The sequence below is a fragment of the Myotis daubentonii genome, chromosome 2, assembly GCF_963259705.1.
Source record: "Myotis daubentonii chromosome 2, mMyoDau2.1, whole genome shotgun sequence".
Lineage (NCBI taxonomy): Eukaryota > Metazoa > Chordata > Mammalia > Chiroptera > Vespertilionidae > Myotis > Myotis daubentonii.
Window position 1 is genome coordinate 7,631,927 of NC_081841.1, and position 16,948 is coordinate 7,648,874.

The window sequence follows — 16,948 nt, forward strand, 5'->3', positions numbered from 1 at the left end:
GGACACCCGTGATGGGGACGCTGACACTTTCATAAAGGACCTCCCTTCCCAGGACCCCGCCTGGCACCTGGGGGAGGGGAAAAGCAGTGGCTTGCCCCTTGGGGTGCAGGGGCCCAGGGCAGGCTGGCAGTGCTCACCTCCCTGCTGAGGGCAGGGCTGGACTGTCTCCGGAGAAGCTGGCTCTGACCTTGGCTGGGCCGCTGCGACCGCCCCTCGTCCCGGGCCTGGAAGGTCCCTGGTGCCTCGGACTTCCTATGAGCAAACGCAGCCGCCCCTCTGAGGGCCCTTGGGGCTGTCCCACTCCCAGCACCCACCGCCTCTACTCCCACCCCCAACGGGAGGAGATAGAGGAGACCCACAGCTGAAGAGCCCTGAGGGAGGGATGAGCCTCTCAGGGCCTCAGTATCCCCTTCTGAAAAATGGGTGACACTGCTCTACCTGCCTCATGGGGCTGTGGTGGAGATGAAATGGGAAAAGGGATGAGCAAAGGTGCGGGCTCAGCCTTGGCCTTGCCTGCCTCCTGTCTCTCAGTACAGTGGGGCCTTGACTTACGAGTGTCCCGACTAACGAGTTTTTTGAGATACCAGCTGTCTCTCGGCCGATTTTTTACATTGAGTTGATAGAGTAATTTGAGTTAACGAGCTCGGTCTCGGAACGAATTAAACTCGTAATCAAGGCCCCACTGTACCTCCTGTTTCTGACTGCCACCCAGCCAATAGCCCATCTCTCAACCCCAAACAAAGGTTAGACTGGTCTTTGTGGGAAGTAAGGTTTATTGAGCACCTACTGGTCACCAGGCACTGTGTACACATGATGGTAACGGCAGACATTTATTGAGCACTTCTTGTGTTCCAGGTGCCAAGCACTTGTATTATCTCATCTCATCGCATCTCACGCAACCCCTGTGAGGTGGGGACGAGAGCTGCAGAATGCTCACGCCCTCATATTCCATTCTTTCTGCCATCTGTCAGTCTACATGGTGAGTGTTTGGCTTCCCAGGCCCACCCTTTTCCTCCTCAGTACTAACAAGATTCCTGCACTTGGCCTTCCCAAACTCCGGGCCATCCCAGCTGTTGGTAACAGACCTCTTAGCAAGACCAGAAACAAGAAATGCTCCCTCTTCCTACACAACTCCAGGACGGCCAGCATAAAAGGTCGTTTCCAAGACACCTAGCCTTCAGGCATTGTTGCCACATCTGTCACCGATAAGTTCTAAGCTGGTAAAAGTCCCTCGTTCCACTTAGCTGTCTTAGTCATTGGTAGCCATGCCTATTAATATTTAACATGACATCTCTGTTGCACGTAGGCATACCAAACAGATTCTGGGCCCGTCTCTCCCCTCCCACATGTAAGGGGTCAAAACAAAAGACCGGGCCGCTCCTCTGGGTATCTAGTCCAACAGGGTTTGAGTCTGGCTCCATCTACATCAGTGGTTCTCAACCTTCCTAATGCCGCGACCCTTTAATACAGTTCCTCATGTTGTGGTGACCCCCAATTTCATTGTTACAAATTGAACATAATTAAAGCATAGTGATTCATCACAAAAACAAGATGTAATTATATATGTGTTTTCCGATGGTCTTAGGCGACCCCTGTGAAAGGGTCGTTCGACCCCCAAAGGGGTCGCGACCCACAGGTTGAGAACCGCTGGTCTACATGGACAAGTGGAGCTCTATCTCCGGTGGCCGAGCTGACCTGGGAGTGGCCTGGAACAGACGGCCTGGTGCTGAGCCTGGACAGAGCCCGCAAAGAGGAAAGCAAGAGGAGCCTCCGGTTGGTGTGGGAAGGGACTGTGCTTGGAGCCTGCCCCCAGCGTGGGAGCCATGCTGGAACCCGCCAGAGGCTTCGGAGAGAAAACAAACCATGGGCTTGGGGTCTGTTGTTGTCTGACGGCTTTTGCCAGTGTCACTAAAATCAAATCCATAAAGTAACTGGAGCTTTTAGCAGTTGACTCACAGGGAACCCAAGCTTCCCACTGGACTAAGTGTTTCTAAGTTTGCGGGCTACCTGATCAGGTTCCATTTTTAACCTAATTTGAAGCGAGAGAGGTTCCTTGCTCTGTGAGAGCTGAGGCCCTGGAGGGCTTTTCCTCCAGAACCAGGGTGCAGGAGCCTCTGTGAAGCAAAAGCCCCAAACGTGACCCGGTGGGGAGGACACTGTGACAGCGACGGAGAGTACTCCGTGCGGGGCAGCGAGGCACCTGTGTGTTCTCTCCAAGTGAGTGCGTTTTCCGTGTAAACTCCTGCCTGCTCAGTTCCTCCCGAGAAGCCCCCTCCATGTGGAATTGAGAGAGGAGTGAGGACTCAGGGCAGCAACTGGGCCCTCGGGCCACCTGCTCCTGAGGCTTTTGTGGCTGCGCAGGGCTGAGAAAGGAAACGCATTTCCTTTGGAAGCTCGTATGGGCTCTTCCACCTCCACAAAGTTTAAAGGACAAAGCTGTCAAGTCTAGCAAATTCCATGAAGGCTGTTTTGAATTTAAGAGACTAGGAAGTGCTTATGTGATTCTAAGATAAGAGATTCCAAAGGCATCCAGGGGAAAAGAAAATGAAGATATCAAGCCAAAATTCCTAATGCTTTAATGTGAGAGCCGTTAAGGAAAAATTTCCAGGCTTAGTTAGTACAATGCTTGGACAGAGTAGATGCTCAATAAATACATGTTAAATGAAATAGGAGAAAATAATAAACGTACTGTCTACAGTCACCCACTCATAAATTTCAGTCTTCCAGATACTCAAGTAGGTTTTAAAACTTCATTTTCAGATTAAGAATGGTTTTCTACTTGGAAAAAATGCCATACAACAGGAGAAAATGTAATTACTCAGTAGAGTTATAAAACCTTGGTTAAAAGGTACATCATCTATTTCTCCAAAATATATACTTAAGCATATGCAATTTTTATATATCAATTATACTCCAATAAAGCTAAAACAGGTAAATAATCTATTTCAAAGAATAAAATAAAATGAATAAAAGTATATGTGTAAAAACAATTAAATGATTAATAAAAGTATAAACATATTCTGGACTTTTATTATAAACCTTTATCTCTCTAAAAGTTACCCCCGTAGGAAAAAAAGAAAGAAAATTCAACTTAGGTTTAAAGACCTTAGTGTTCCTACTGAGCTATCAGATAAAAGTTAAAGTACACAAGCTGACGTCTGACTAAAACCAGCCGTCATAAAAAGGCAAAGACGAAGGGTTTTAGGGCAGCGACACTATTCCGTATGACGCCGTAATAGTGGACCCGTGTCGTTGTATCTTTGTCCAACCCTGGCATGTACAGCACCAGGAGTGAACCCAACGTAAACTATGGACTTTGGATGCTAATGACGTGTCCGGATCGGCTCATGGCTTGTAGCAAATGTACTCTCTGGTCAGGCTGTTGATGGTGAGCTGAGTCCAGGCGTGTGGGGGAAGTGGGACGTATGGGAATTCTCTGTACTTTCCACTCAGCTTTGCTGTGAACCTAAAACTGCTTTAAAAATTAGTGCCTGTTTAATTTTTAAAAGGCCAAAGAAATAATTATATTAATGCTGGAGACCTTAAAGGTTGTCAGCTGGATAGTAAATGGATTGAAGTTACTGTAAAAAGGAAATCTGAGCCTTAGGACTGAAGGGTCAGGCTCAATCCCCAGGAGGCAAACAATCAATCAATGGTCTCTCTCACGGCCCTTTTTTTCTCTTTCTGTCTCTCCCCCTCCCTTCCACTATCTCTAAAAATCAATGGGGGAAAATATCCTCACGTGAGGATTAACAAAACAAAAACAAAAACAAGAAAGAAACGGAAATTTGAAGAATGAAAGATAAGATTTCTCGCACAGATTCTAACCTAAGATAAAATGTTGCCTCAGGGACGACAGAGAGAGGAGTTCTGGATGTAAAACATCACCCCTCTTTAGGGTGACGGAAATGTTCTAAGTTTGGGTTGTGGTGATGGTCTTGGTAAATACGCTATAATTCATTATACACTGAAAGCGTTGAGACTTCCAGACCTACTTGTTTGCTGTTCTTTCAACCCTGACTAATGGAATTCCAACCCTGGTCCTGAAAACTCCTGAGGCTGGGACTGCTGGAGAGAGAAATCTCAGCGAGCAGGGGTAATGCTTCCCCTCCCGGGCTGTGTGAGTGGCCCCAGGACCAGCACTCCAGGGTGCCTGGACTTAGGGCTTGTCACCACATCCCAGGAAAGTAACCTTTAACCTCTAAAAGGTCTGTGATTCTGAGTTCTCTTCATTACAATAATGGCTCTGGCTATATAGTTTAAACTGACATCTCTTTTCCAAGAGGCATGGGTAGCCATGAGTCTTCTTTGTTAAGGCAGAAAAAAAAATCATGGGCACTTTCTTCCCTCACATAAGGAGGGGAAAAAATAAACCTGTGACTATGGATCACATTAAGGGTTTGAGAGCTTAACCTCATTTCAATGAATGTATACCATACGAATTTTACAGATGAGGACATTGAGGCTCAGGCAGTAGCTTTACCAGGTCACAAAGATGGGGCTTTGACCCGGGATTGAACCCAGCCTGCCTGACCCTGGTCTTTGCTCTTAACCACCAGGCTATGCACAATATCATTTCATCGTCAAAAAAACCCTCCTAACTTAGGGAAAGAGATGAAGTGACTGGCCCAAGGTCACACGGCCAGTAAGTGGCAGGGCAGGAGACAACCCTTTCCATCTGGCAACCTAAGCCTTGAACCTTCCACCTGTCCTGCTGCCGAGGCTCCTCCCCAACCCACCTGGCTGACCCCACCCTGGGCTCACCTGCGCTCTTGCCCGAAGAGGCGCTCCACCTCTGCGCGGCCAGGGCTGCGGGTTCGGCCCCCGTTGCTGCCCTGGGGCCCTGGCTCCCTCTGTGCCAGCCTCCTGGGCGGGGGCAGGTCAGCCAGCACGGTGTACTCCTCCCTCTCCAAGTTGTGCCTGGTCTCCCCAGGGGGTGCTGAGCCCCGGGAGCCCCCTGAGCTGCCTGGAGGAGGTGAGGGTGCCAGGAGGGCTAGGTCACTGGGTGGGTGGCGGGGTGGGGAGGAGGCTCGAGGTGCATCCCGGTGCCCGATGCACACTTGGGGGGGCAGCATTGGGGAGCCATGCAGAGAGTCCGTGGAGGGGGCCAGGCTCTCCATACTAGTCCCAGGGGGGTCCTGAAAGAAGAGGGAGGGCTCGGGGGCCTGGCGTGGGGGGGACGTGAAGTAGGGTGCATCTCGGTGCCCAATGCACACAGGGGTGGGGATGTGGGTGGGCTCGTGCAGGGAGTCTGTGGAGGGGACAAGGCTCTCGGTGCTGGCCCTGGGGAAATCCTGGAACAGGAGGGAGGGCTCAGGGGCCTGGCGCGGAGGGGAGGAGGCCCGGGGTGCATCTCGGTATCCGATACACACAGGCGGGGGGAACTGGGGAGGGTCATGCTGGGGCGACTGGTTCTCAGCATCTGATGTGTCCGGGAGGAAGGGGAAGGGGTCGAACTGGGTGTGGCGAGGGGGTGAGGAGGCCCGGGGGGCATCGCGGTGTCCGATGCACACGGCCGGGGGGATATAGGGCGGCTCGTGGTGAGTGGATTCACTCTCAGAGGCGTGGGGGTCTGGGAAGAAGGGAAACGGGTCATATTGCAAATAGCGAGGAGGCGAAGAGGCTCGGGGGGCATCCCGGTGTCCAATGCACACGGCCCAGGGAGGCTGGGAGGACTCGAAAGAGGTCTGGGATGCCCCTCGGGTGAGGTACAGAGGCGTGGAAGTCCGGGGGGCACTGTGGGGGCCAGGGTTGTGCGAGGAAGAAGAGGCCCGGGCTGGTGAGTTGTGCTGGGGAGCGCCCGAGGAGGACTGGGGGGAGTCACGCTGAGCTGGTTTGGTGGGAGATGAGGTCTGAGGCCTGTCAGCTTGGGTTGGCCGAAGGGCAATAGAGGCCCAGGGAACCTCGCTTTGCTTGGAGCGGGATGGGGAGGAGGTCCGGGGACCATCGCTCTGGGTGGGCCGGAGGGGAAAGGAGGCCCAGGGGATGTCTTTGTTAGTACGATGGGGAGAAGGATTCCTGGGGTTATTCCGCTGGGTGGAGCGATGGGGAGATGATGGCCCAGGATTGTTCTTTGGGGTGCAGCACTGAGGGGAGGAGCTCCCGGGGTGGTCCCGCCGGAAGGAAGAGGACTGCGGGTTGTTCCGTTGGGTAGAAGAGGTTCTGGGGTTGTCCCTCTGGGCACAGGAAGTTCTGGAGTTTTCCCTCTGGGTGGTCCGGTTGGGAGAGGGGCCTCTGGGGTTGTCCCTCTGGGCACAGGATGTTCTGGAGTTTTCCCGCTGGGTGGTCCGGTTGGGAGAGGGGCCTCTGGGGTTGTCCCTCTGGGCACAGGAAGTTCTGGAGTTTTCCCTCTGGGTGGTCCGGTTGGGCGAGGGGCCTCTGGGGTTGTCCCTCTGGGCACAGGAAGTTCTGGAGTTTTCCCTCTGGGTGGTCCGGTTGGGAGAGGGGCCTCTGGGGTTGTCCCTCTGGGCACAGGAAGTTCTGGAGTTTTCCCTCTGGGTGGTCCGGTTGGGAGAGGGGCCTCTGGGGTTGTCCCTCTGGGCACAGGAAGTTCTGGAGTTTTCCCTCTGGGTGGTCCGGTTGGGAGAGGGGCCTCTGGGGTTGTCCCTCTGGGCACAGGATGTTCTGGAGTTTTCCCTCTGGGTGGTCCGGTTGGGCGAGGGGCCTCTGGGGTTGTCCTTTTGGGCACAGGATGTTCTGGAGTTTTCTCGCTGGGTGGTCCGGTTGGGCGAGGGGCCTCTGGGGTTGTCCTTTTGGGCACAGGAAGTTCTGGAGTTTTCCCTCTGGGTGGTCCGGTTGGGCGAGGAGCCTCTGGGGTTGTCCCTCTGGGCACAGGAAGTTCTAGAGTTTTCCTGTTGAGAAGTACATGCAGAAAAAGAAGTCTGAGGGTTGTCCTGTTGGGTAGAAGAGGTTCTGGAGTTGTCCTGTTGGGCGGCTCTCGGGGAAGAGGAAACTCGAGGATTGCTCCGTTGGGTGGACGAGGTTCTGGAACTATCCCGTTGGGTGATTCTTGAGGGAGAGGCCGTTCTGGGGGCGCTCTGCTGCGTGGAAGAAGGCCTGGGGGTGTCCCGTTGGGTGGACGAGGTCCTGGGGCTGTCCCGTGGGGCTGCTTGGGAGGGAGAGGAAGCTCGGGGGGCATCAAGTTGTACGGAAGCCGTCTGGGCAGCGTCCCTTTGGGCAGAGCGATGGAGAGAGGAAGCCTGGGGGGTGGTACTTCGAGGTCCGCTCTGTGGTGTCGCAGCGGAAGCCCGGTGCCGCTCCAAGAAGTGCCCACTTTCTCCCCGGAGCTTCGCCCAGTGCTGCCCGGCGCTTCGGCTCCCACCACCCGGGTCTAAGAGAGAAGAGGCAATGCACGGTGAGGGAGCATGTGCTTTGCAAACTGAGGGATGCCCCAAGAGGGATGTCAAGGAGTTTCTAGCATCTTGGATTTGGCTAATTCCTCCTGGGCCTTGGCACCCGGCCTGCAATTTGGGCCCCTGCCACCAGGTGGACAGAGGAGGTGACTGCCTTTGATCAGCAGGTCAGAGAGGAGGCTCCCCCACCCACTGCTCATGTGTTTGAGCAAGAAAGCAGGTGCCTGTCACCCATTCACACCAGGGAGGCGCTGGCTCTCCATGTGTTATTCTCACCACAGTCTCCCCAGGGCCTGAGGGGACAGGGCAGTGGGATGGGGTGGTGAGGTGACAAGATCTGATTAATGTTTTAAAAGATGGCTCCAGCTGCTGTGGGGGGAATGGCCTGAAGGGGCCAGCAGGGGCGGGAGAGGTTGAGGGCCTCTGGCAATCATGCTGGCCAGCGGCAGCCATGGTGGCTTGGCCAGGGGGTTATGGTAGAGGCAGCAATACGGGGACAGATTGGAGGTGTGTTTCGAAGGCAGCACTGAGCAGAGCTGCTGGTGGTCGAAAGGGTGAAGGAAGAAAGGAATCAGGATTTGGGGCCCAGCTGCTGGGCGGGTGGTGACACAGAACAGACTGCAGGAGAAACAGGTTTGGAGGGAGAGTTAGGTGGCTGGTGGCCTCCTCTCCACCCATTTTCCTCTGCTTCTCGAACCCAGCACCCGTCCACTCCTTAGGGCCTCTGTACTGCTTGTTCCTTCTGCTTGTGAACTCAGATCAGCCACAATGCCACTCCCCGCTCCCCCTAGGCCAGTGATGGCGAACCTTTTGAGCTCGGCGTGTCAGCATTTTGAAAAACCCTAACTTAACTCTGGTGCCGTGTCACATATAGAAATTTTTTGATATTTGCAACCATAGTAAAACAAAGACATATTTTTGATATTTATTTTATATATTTAAATGCCATTTAACAAAGAAAAATCAACCAAAAAAATGAGTTCGCGTGTCACCTCTGACATGTGTGTCATAGGTTCGCCATCACTGCCCTAGGCCCTCCCTGTCCACCTGGCCAGTCACTCTCACCATTCCCTGTCTTAATTCTCCCAAAAGCAGTTGCCGCTCTCTGCTCTGGCTTCCTGTTTGTTTTCTGTCAGCTTCTCTCCACTGGAGGGCCAGCTCCAGGGACTGGGTCTTATCTGTCTTCTCCCCTCTGGCTCTCTAGCACTAAGACAGGGCCTGGCACACAGTAGGTGCTTGATAAATACTTATCGAATGAGTGAAATGAAGAAGCTGTGTTGAGTGTGAGGTGCTATCCTACACCCAGTGAAGAGGTCAGTTGTACAATGAACTAGATAGAGGTCAGGGGAGAGATCAAGGCCAGAGGTGTGAACCCAGGAGATGACGATTTTCCCAGATAGCGTGGACAGCCAGGTGTTGTCAAGTTGTCAGAGAGAGGAGAGAAGGGAGCCCAGGACCAGGCTTTGGGGCATCCATATTTGAAGGTCAAGCGGAGGAAGAGGCATCAGCAGAGGAGTAGCCAGAGAATGGTCCTGACCCATCACTGAGCAACTGGCTCTACACCTCTTCCCCGAATCTACACCTCCTCCCTGAATCTACACCTCCTCCCTGAATCTACACCTCCTCCCTGAATCTACACCTCCTCCCTGAATCTACACCTCTTCCCTGAATCTACACCTCTTCCCTGAATCTACACCTCCTCCCTGAATCTACACCTCTTCCCTGAATCTACACCTCTTCCCTGAATCTACACCTCTTCCCTGAATCTACACCTCTTCCCAGGCTCTGGATCCACCTCGGCCCACACTGCTTGCACCTCCTCCCCAGTTCTCCACGGTCAGTGAAAGGCATTGCCGCCCACACAGACACCCAGACCAGCAGCTGGGACCGTGTGTTCTCCTGTCCCCAGTCCCATCAAGTCCACCTCCTAAACCTCTCTCCTTCTCTATCCGCTCCTCACCCACAGCCACCGCCCTAATTCAGTTTTCTCCATCTCTCCCCTGGACAATTGCAAGGGGCTACAGAGGGGTTACAGGAATGGTGCGTCCATCACCCAGAGAGCAATTCTTCACCCAGAGTGACCAGCTGTTAACAGTTTGTCTCATCTGCTTTATCCTCACATCTGCCTACCTACCTACCTGTCATCTACCTGTGTCTGTCTCTCTGTCTTCCTATCATCTATCTTGTTGAACATGTGAGAGTTGAAGACCTCATGACACTTCACCCGCTATGCTCTCCTAATGCATCTCCTATGAACGAGGACCATTTCCTCCCGTCACCGCACTCAGGAGATACAGCGTGGGTCCGAAACCGTTATCTAACATACACTTCATATTCAAATTCCCTGGCTGTCACAATAATGTCTTCCAGAGTTATAACTTTTCCCATCCTTGCTCCACTCCAGGATCCCACATGGCATTTGCTTCTCTGCCTCTGTAGCCTCTTTTATTCGAGAATAGTTGCCCAGGCCTTTTTCGTCTTTCATACAGTCCTGTCAGCCCTGGCCGGGTGGCTCAGCTGGTTGAAGTGTCGTCCCATGGACCAAAAGGTTTCGAGCTCTACTCTTGGTCGGGGAGCATATGGGAGGCAACCGATGATGTTTCTCTCTCTCTCTCTCTCTCTCTCTCTCTCTCTCTCTCTCTCTCAAATCAATCATTAAAAAAAATTTTTTTTGAAGAGTCCTGCCAGTTATTTTGCAAACAGTCCCTCAATTTGGGTTTGTCTGATATTTTGGTGGGACCAGATGCAGGCGGTGCATTTTCAGCCAGAAGACTTGGAAAGGATGCTGTGACCGCCCCCCCACCCCCCGTGCATCACATGGGGGCACCTGACGCCACTTTGCCCCCGCTGGGATGCTGAGCGGCCACTTGGTTAAGGAAGATCTGCCAGATGTTCCCACCCTAAGGGTGCCTTTTCCCTCTGTAATCGATGTGTAATCTGAGGGGTGATACTTTGAGATCGTGTGAATATCCTGGGTGAATATCTTTCACCCAGAAATTTAGCATCAGCCGGTGATTCCTGCCTGAATCAGTTATCACTACAGTGGCTGCAACAGTTCCTTTACTGGTTTCTCAGCCTCATCCTGCTCCACTCCATCCTTCACACTTCGCCCTGGTGAATTTCTTTAGGCACAGGTCCAAACATATCACTCCTCTCCTCCAAATCCTCCCATGGCTCCCTACTCCTTAGAGAAGTGAGTCCAAACTCCTTGGCCCAGGGTGGTCTGAGCAACTGTGCTCTAGCTGCACCTTCCAGAGCTCCCCATTCACACCTCCCAGCCGTGGCCAGGCTGTTTCCTCCGCCAGAGCACCACGTCCAGGAGCCACTCCTCTGTGATCCCTCGCTGGCTGGAAGGAAGCTCTTTGTCCTCTGCCCCCACTTCCCACACAGCCCTTTGCTCACAGCAGGGCACGCGCTTCTGCTCCTCCTCCGTCCTGGGCTGCTGTACGGGGGGACAAGCTGTCTGGGCAGGGACCGGGTAATTCCTCCTGAACACCCACTGTCTGGTACCAGGTTTGTGCATAGTTAGCACTGGCATGTTTGATGATTGGATGCTGCAGGAGCCATAGGAAGCCAGGCCTGCCCACCAGGGTAGGACCTGGATGCTCAGGCCCATATCCCCGAACCCTGACGATGCTGGAAATGCAGATCAGGAGCAACACAGTGCAGCAGTGATGGGAGGGCCCGAGCTGTGGGAGCCAGCCTCACGTGACACTCTGGGCTTGGCCTGACCAGCAGCCTTGCCCCTTCCCTTGGGAACACCACCCTGACTTCCTTTGGGCCATCCCCTCTTCCCCACTCTCAAGCCATAGGTTTGTGCAGGGGGCTGACCCTACCCCTGATCCCCTGACTGTGCACATGACCCAAGCTGGGTCCCCTGGAGAAGCCTTCCTAGGACTTTAGCTACATCTGTTGGGAAGATTGTACCTTCTGTTTGTGGAAGTTGATAAGCAAGTAGGATACAGCCTGGCACTGCTGCTGCTCATCATGTCACTATGGGGGAGGGTCTGGCTGAGAATGAAGCCACCACAGAAGAAAGCGGAGCAGAGGCCGGATTTCTGATACTGTTTGCACCTGGATCCAGCTATGCCTGAAGTCATCTCCCCCTAGACTTTTTTTTTTAAAAATCTATTTTTTAATTGATTTCAGAGAGAAAGGAAGAGGGAGAGAGATAGAAACATCAATGATGAGACAGAATCATTGATCGGCTGCCTCCTGCATGCCCCACACTGGGGATTGAGCCCAAAACCGGAAACTTGAAATATGACCTCCTGATTCGTAGGTCAACACTCAATCACTGAGCCATGCTGGTCAGGCTCCCCCTCGACTTTTTACTCAGCTACTTTGTCGCTTGCAACCTGAAGATCCTAGCCCACCAATTGCGGGAGATGTGTATAAAGCAGGTTGCATGGACGCATGCCTGCTCCATCATTAGATGAGACTGTTACTATTATTAGGACTTGAGCCAGCAAAGTGAGACGTGCCCAGGGACCAAGATGGCCCCTGGCAATCACTCCATCCAGTCACAGGAACCAACCTGGTCCGGCAGAAGGACTCACCCTCCTTCCGTTGGCTCGCAGTGTCTCCTCCCACAGGGGACCGGGTGAGGACGGACGGAGCCCTTTGGGTGCTGTCAGCTCTTGACCCCCCCTGCAGCTTCCGAGGGATCATCTCGGTGATCTCGTCCCCGCCGGGGGCCTCCTCCTGCCTTTTGACAACGTCCCAGTCCTGCCAGGGAAGGAGAGGAGAAAGCGTGCTTGGAGGTTAAGAAGAGAGACCCCCAGCATGAGATGGGTAGAAGGAAGGAAAGGACCTGGCATTGAAAGGGCACCTACTGTATACCCACCACTATGCTGGGCTCTTAGGTGTCAACTCAACTCATCTGGAATCAACTCCTGAGGGAGGCAGCCTGTGGAGCCAAGAACTTGCCCGAATCACACAGCTGGGAAATGGTTTACGTGGGAGGGGACTTGAACCCAGGGGACACCATGTGGCAGGAGGGCCTTGGCATAGCAGTCCCCGCCCCAGAGACAACCCCATGATCCGGAGAGAAGTCGTTTCAAAGCCTCGCCCTGCCATTTCCCAGATGTACGGCTTCCACTACATTGCTTCCCTTCTCTGAGTCTCAGTTTTCTTGCCCCCAAACAGGGCCATAAAGCAGGTGGTGAGCCTTCCTGAGCCCATGCTGGCCGCCTCATCACTTCCCTGTCACGTCCTCCTGGAGGTCTCACAGACAGTCTGCCTCTTCTACCCGGGGCGGCCCTCTGAGGGGTGAATGCCCAGGAAGTTCCTGATTCCCTTCTTCTCTCAGGGAAATGGCCCAGCTCTGCCCAGCACCCACCCCACCCCCAGCCTACTCCCTTCCCTCTGTCCTCTGCCAGTGCTGGTCATAGGGTGCAGTGGTGTGTAACCAAGGCAGGGCCAGGACCAACCCCATCCTTGCTCTGGACAAAACACCCAACCTCCTGGCCCTCTGTGACCTGTGACCTGAGAGTTTTTGGCAACCTGAGCCCATTGGTGATTCACATGGAGCGCCCATCAACCAAAACTCCTTCCTCCATTATTTCATAGGCAGAGCCCGGCCCTCCTGCACCGGCCCCTACCTCTCCCAGGTGGGGTGGTCGGGGCAGCCTGACGCACTAGGCCTCCAGGGGCCCTTGGCACAGGTCCCTGGTGTGAGGCCCAGCCCTCCTCTGGGAGTTTGGGGCTGGCACAGAGGGGTGATCTGTTCGTGCCCTCAGCCTCCCGCCCCCAGCTCACCACAGAGGACGAGTTGCTGGTATCATCAGGGGCGTCACAGTCAGGGCTGGAGCTGGTGCCAGAGTCGGGGCCCTCGTCGAAGCTGCACAGGGAGGAGGCTGGGCCCTCCAGATAGGGCACTGCCTCGGAGTCCCAGCTCCTGCTCCTGGGGGTGGCTGACGGGCCCTCTGCAGGGAGCCCTGTCGCCGGCCTCCTGAGAGAGGAGACAGACACATGACTTTGTCCCCAAAAGTTATGGGAATTAAGAAGTAACACCCCCATCCAGGTACACACACACCTCACGTTACAGGGGAAGAGGGAGCTGACACCAGGGCTCTCTATGTCTGCCTGGCTTAGCTACAACAGCCTCTCTTTGAAATGAGTGTAATGATTCCCATTTTACAGATGAAGAAACTGAGGCTCAGAGAGGCCCAGGACTGGCCAAGATCACAGAACTAGAAAAGGGCAGCGCTGCACTGTGAACCAGGGCTGTGGCGCCAGCCTCGACCCTCTGTCACAAGCAGCAGTGGGGACCCAAGCTCAGGAAGCCCAGACATATCTGTGCTGCGCTAACGGGGGGCTCTGGGAGGCAGCAGAGCTCCAGGGGCAGTGGTAGGGGCACCAGTCTGGATGCCAAGGGAGGGCGCTGCAGAGAAAGCCCTGCCTAGGGGAAGCCAGCGAGGGTGGCCACGGGCCTTAGCAGGCTTAGAGCTGGCAGTATCCCCAAGGAGTGGCCCACGGATTGGCCTACAAGATGGGAAGGGGTGCTGACCCCCAAGAAAGAGGCCTGCAGTCAAATAACTTTGGGACATACTACACACGTCTACCTCCCCCCTTCAGAAGCACAGTGCATGTCTGCAAACTACAGGCTTTGACAAGTCCTGCAAGAAAGACATCCAACTCTGTGGATCTCAGGCTTTCTGAAACTATTTGATGGCAGAGGTTTTGGTTTTTTAAGAAATGTCTACCTGTGAGGAACACATGTTCCCAAAGCAATGCTGGTTTGGTTCAATTCTTCTTATTTTTCAAATGGGGAAACTGAGGCACAGAGCGAGGGAATAACTTGTTCAAGGTCCCACAGCCCAACAGGGATGAAGCAGAAACAGGACCCCAGGCGTCTAGACCCTCAGCCTTGCCCTCCCAAAGCCCCTCGGCCCCGAAGGGACTTCAGTGCAGCTCAGGATGGGGGTGGAGGGAATCCCAGAGCCTGGAGCCATGCACAGTCAGACAGGTGGGTGGTAAACCTGTTTAATTTTTTAAAGCTGTGCAAAGAGAACAAGGAAATGTAAGCAGGCTGTGAGCCATGCCCAGAGCAGGGTGGGTGCGTGGGTGCTCTGCATCCTGGAATAAAGCTGAGCTAGGGCCCCAGGAACATGCCTGTGTGCCCAGCTGTATGGACTGACCATGTGACCCACGCTAGCAGCCACCATAGACAGACGCTGCCATTGTGAAGGGGTGTGGGGTGGGGTAAGTGAGGGCTACCCCAGGGAGCCCCTCCCCAGGCCCTGGAGCTCTACCCACCTCTCGGACTCTGGCCCAAGGCCGAGGCCCACCACAGACTGGCACCCAGAGGTTGAGGCTCTGTGCAGGTCCTCAGATGCAGGCGGGCGGCGGGGCAGGTCGCAGTAGGGTGCCTCCGCACCTGGAGGGCTCCCGGGCTCCTGGGACAGAGTTGCAGAGAGGAGGCACCTCATGGCCCACGTGGGGGCTCCCCTCCCCCTGCGCGGCCCCTCCCCCCACCAGGCGGTGTGGAAGTCTCCAGGCATCTCCTCCTAGGATCTCAGACTTCTCAGGAGAGCTGTCCATCAGGCTGGAAGCGCCCCTGGGGATCCAGGCTGAGGGCAGACCGAGGTACAGTGTGTGCATGCACACGTGTGTACAGGTATGTGGGCGTGTAAAGGCCTGTGTGTGTGCAGTTGTGCACATGTGCATGCATGTGTATGCAAGGCCGGGGGGTACACTAGTGCATGTTTGCATAAGTGCATGCAAGTTCCTTTATATGTGTTGGCACATATGTAGGTGTGTGTGCCTGGGGACATGACGTGCACAGAAGGGACCAAAGAGCTTTCTGTAGCTGGAAAGGAGGAGGAAGGCGGGTGGGGAAGAAGGGTTAAACCAGCCTGCAGAGGGAGGGAGGAAGAGGCTGTCTGAGGGAGGAGATGGGGAAAGAAGGCCTCATCGGAGAGATTTGCCCACAGGAGGGCAGGGGGCCCCAGGGTGGAGGCGAGGCCCTGAGCTGACTGCTGGCTTCTCTCTCCCTCCGCCCTCACTGAGGCCACACCTGTGAAGGCTGGTGCTGGGCTCACCCAGGGGGAACGGCTGCTCACCTCCGGGAAGGCCCCCCCATTCCTCCCCACCTCCTGGGGTGGCAGGGCCCTCCCCTGGTGGTGGGAGACAGCGGCCACAGCACCCTGCACCCCGCCTCCTCTCGGGTTACCTGGACGGCGGGCTCCGGCGGTGGCGGCTGGCGGCTGTCAGCACCCTCGTCCCCGGGGGGCTCCGGCTCAGGCCCCCACGCTGCGGCCCTCCCAGGCCCCGACTCTGGGCCGTGGCGGCGGCGGCCGAGGCAGCAGAAACCTTAGAGGGGCCGGCTGCGGGAGCAGGGGCCCCTCATTACTGTTTCATAAGCCGGGGCCCAGCCAAGAACAATGCAGGACATGAAACCACAGGAACCTGATCCCCACAGCTCACCTGAGAGCTGGCAGGGCGGGGGCCTGGGCCTGGGCTCCCTGGGGACCCTGGAGCCCAGAGCTCAGGGCTGAGGCCACAGCTTGGACACAACCCCGGGGTGGGCACAGACTCTCTGGGTTCCAAGAAGGTGGCCCCTGGCAGGTCCTGGGCAAGGCCAAGGAGTGGGGCTAGGGTGTCTGCCATGCCATCCAAGCCAGAGGAGCCCGTCTGGGTTCAGTTTCGCCCCCTGCCCTGGAGCCAGATTCTGATCAGAGCTCGTAGCGGGAGGTGTCAGATCCACAGCCCGGCCTGGCGCCTGGGCCACCCCAGGGACCTCGCAGCATGAATGAGGCGGGAGCAGCTTGCTGGGCATTGCCAAGGGGTCCCAGCCCAGCTGAGCCCAATAAGACCCCAGCCAGGCATGGCACTTCCTTCCTGCTCTCACCCCCAGCCCCCATCATACCCATCGCCCACTTGAGCAGCCCAGCAGCCAGTCCCTGGCTCTGATTTCCTGTCTGGCGGGTCAGCACAGGCTCTGGCCTCAGACAGACATCAAGCCCAATCCTGGCACCTCCACTTCCCAGCTAGGTGACCTCAGCCTGTGGCTTCCCCTCTCTGAGCCTGGTTTTCTCATCTATAAAACCGGGATGATAAGAGGACCCACCTCCTAGGGGTGCTGTGAGAATGAAAGGAGTTAATATTTGTAAGGGGCTTAGAACATTGTCTAGTTTGTACATCTTAAATATAATAGGTAACGTATAAAGATGAAAGAGAATTTTATTAGTGTTGAATCGATAGAATGTTAAACACACATAGGAATACTTTAAAAAGGGATGTGCAGTGCCTGGCACACAGCGCGACCCTCCCAGCGAGGCTCCCTCCCTCCCTCCAGAACCTGGCCGTGGCCTGCTCCAGCCCCTGTGATTTCCAGGGATAAGCCCTCCCCCGGCCTGTGGGACTCAGCTGAGAACAGAGTAGAGGCAGATCCAGAGCTGGGATCCCAGGGGAGCCAGAACAAGCTTCGGGGAGGGGCCTGGGCCATTCCTGCATATTCCAAGGTAACGATGTCAGAATTATTTCCACCCGCAAGAGATATCTTTCCAGGCCCCCAGGGAAGAGTTGGAGCCCAGGTTAACTAAGGCTCCAGCTGGGCCCCACACAGCCCCGTCCAGGCTGGGGGATGCTTC

General features: G+C 55.2%; 1 protein-coding gene across 1 annotated transcript in view; it reads right to left on the reverse strand.

Moving 5' to 3' along the window:
* Positions 1-16,948, reverse strand: part of TRIOBP (TRIO and F-actin binding protein) — a 54,166-nt gene that overhangs the window by 34,827 nt on the left and 2,391 nt on the right. The window contains exons 2-6 of the mRNA XM_059681600.1: positions 14,613-14,752; positions 13,113-13,305; positions 11,912-12,080; positions 4,765-7,330; positions 138-252 (exon numbers count right to left, since the gene is read on the reverse strand). Coding sequence (XP_059537583.1) covers positions 138-252; positions 4,765-7,330; positions 11,912-12,080; positions 13,113-13,305; positions 14,613-14,752 — 3,183 coding nt within the window. The remainder of the gene's footprint in view (positions 1-137; positions 253-4,764; positions 7,331-11,911; positions 12,081-13,112; positions 13,306-14,612; positions 14,753-16,948) is intronic.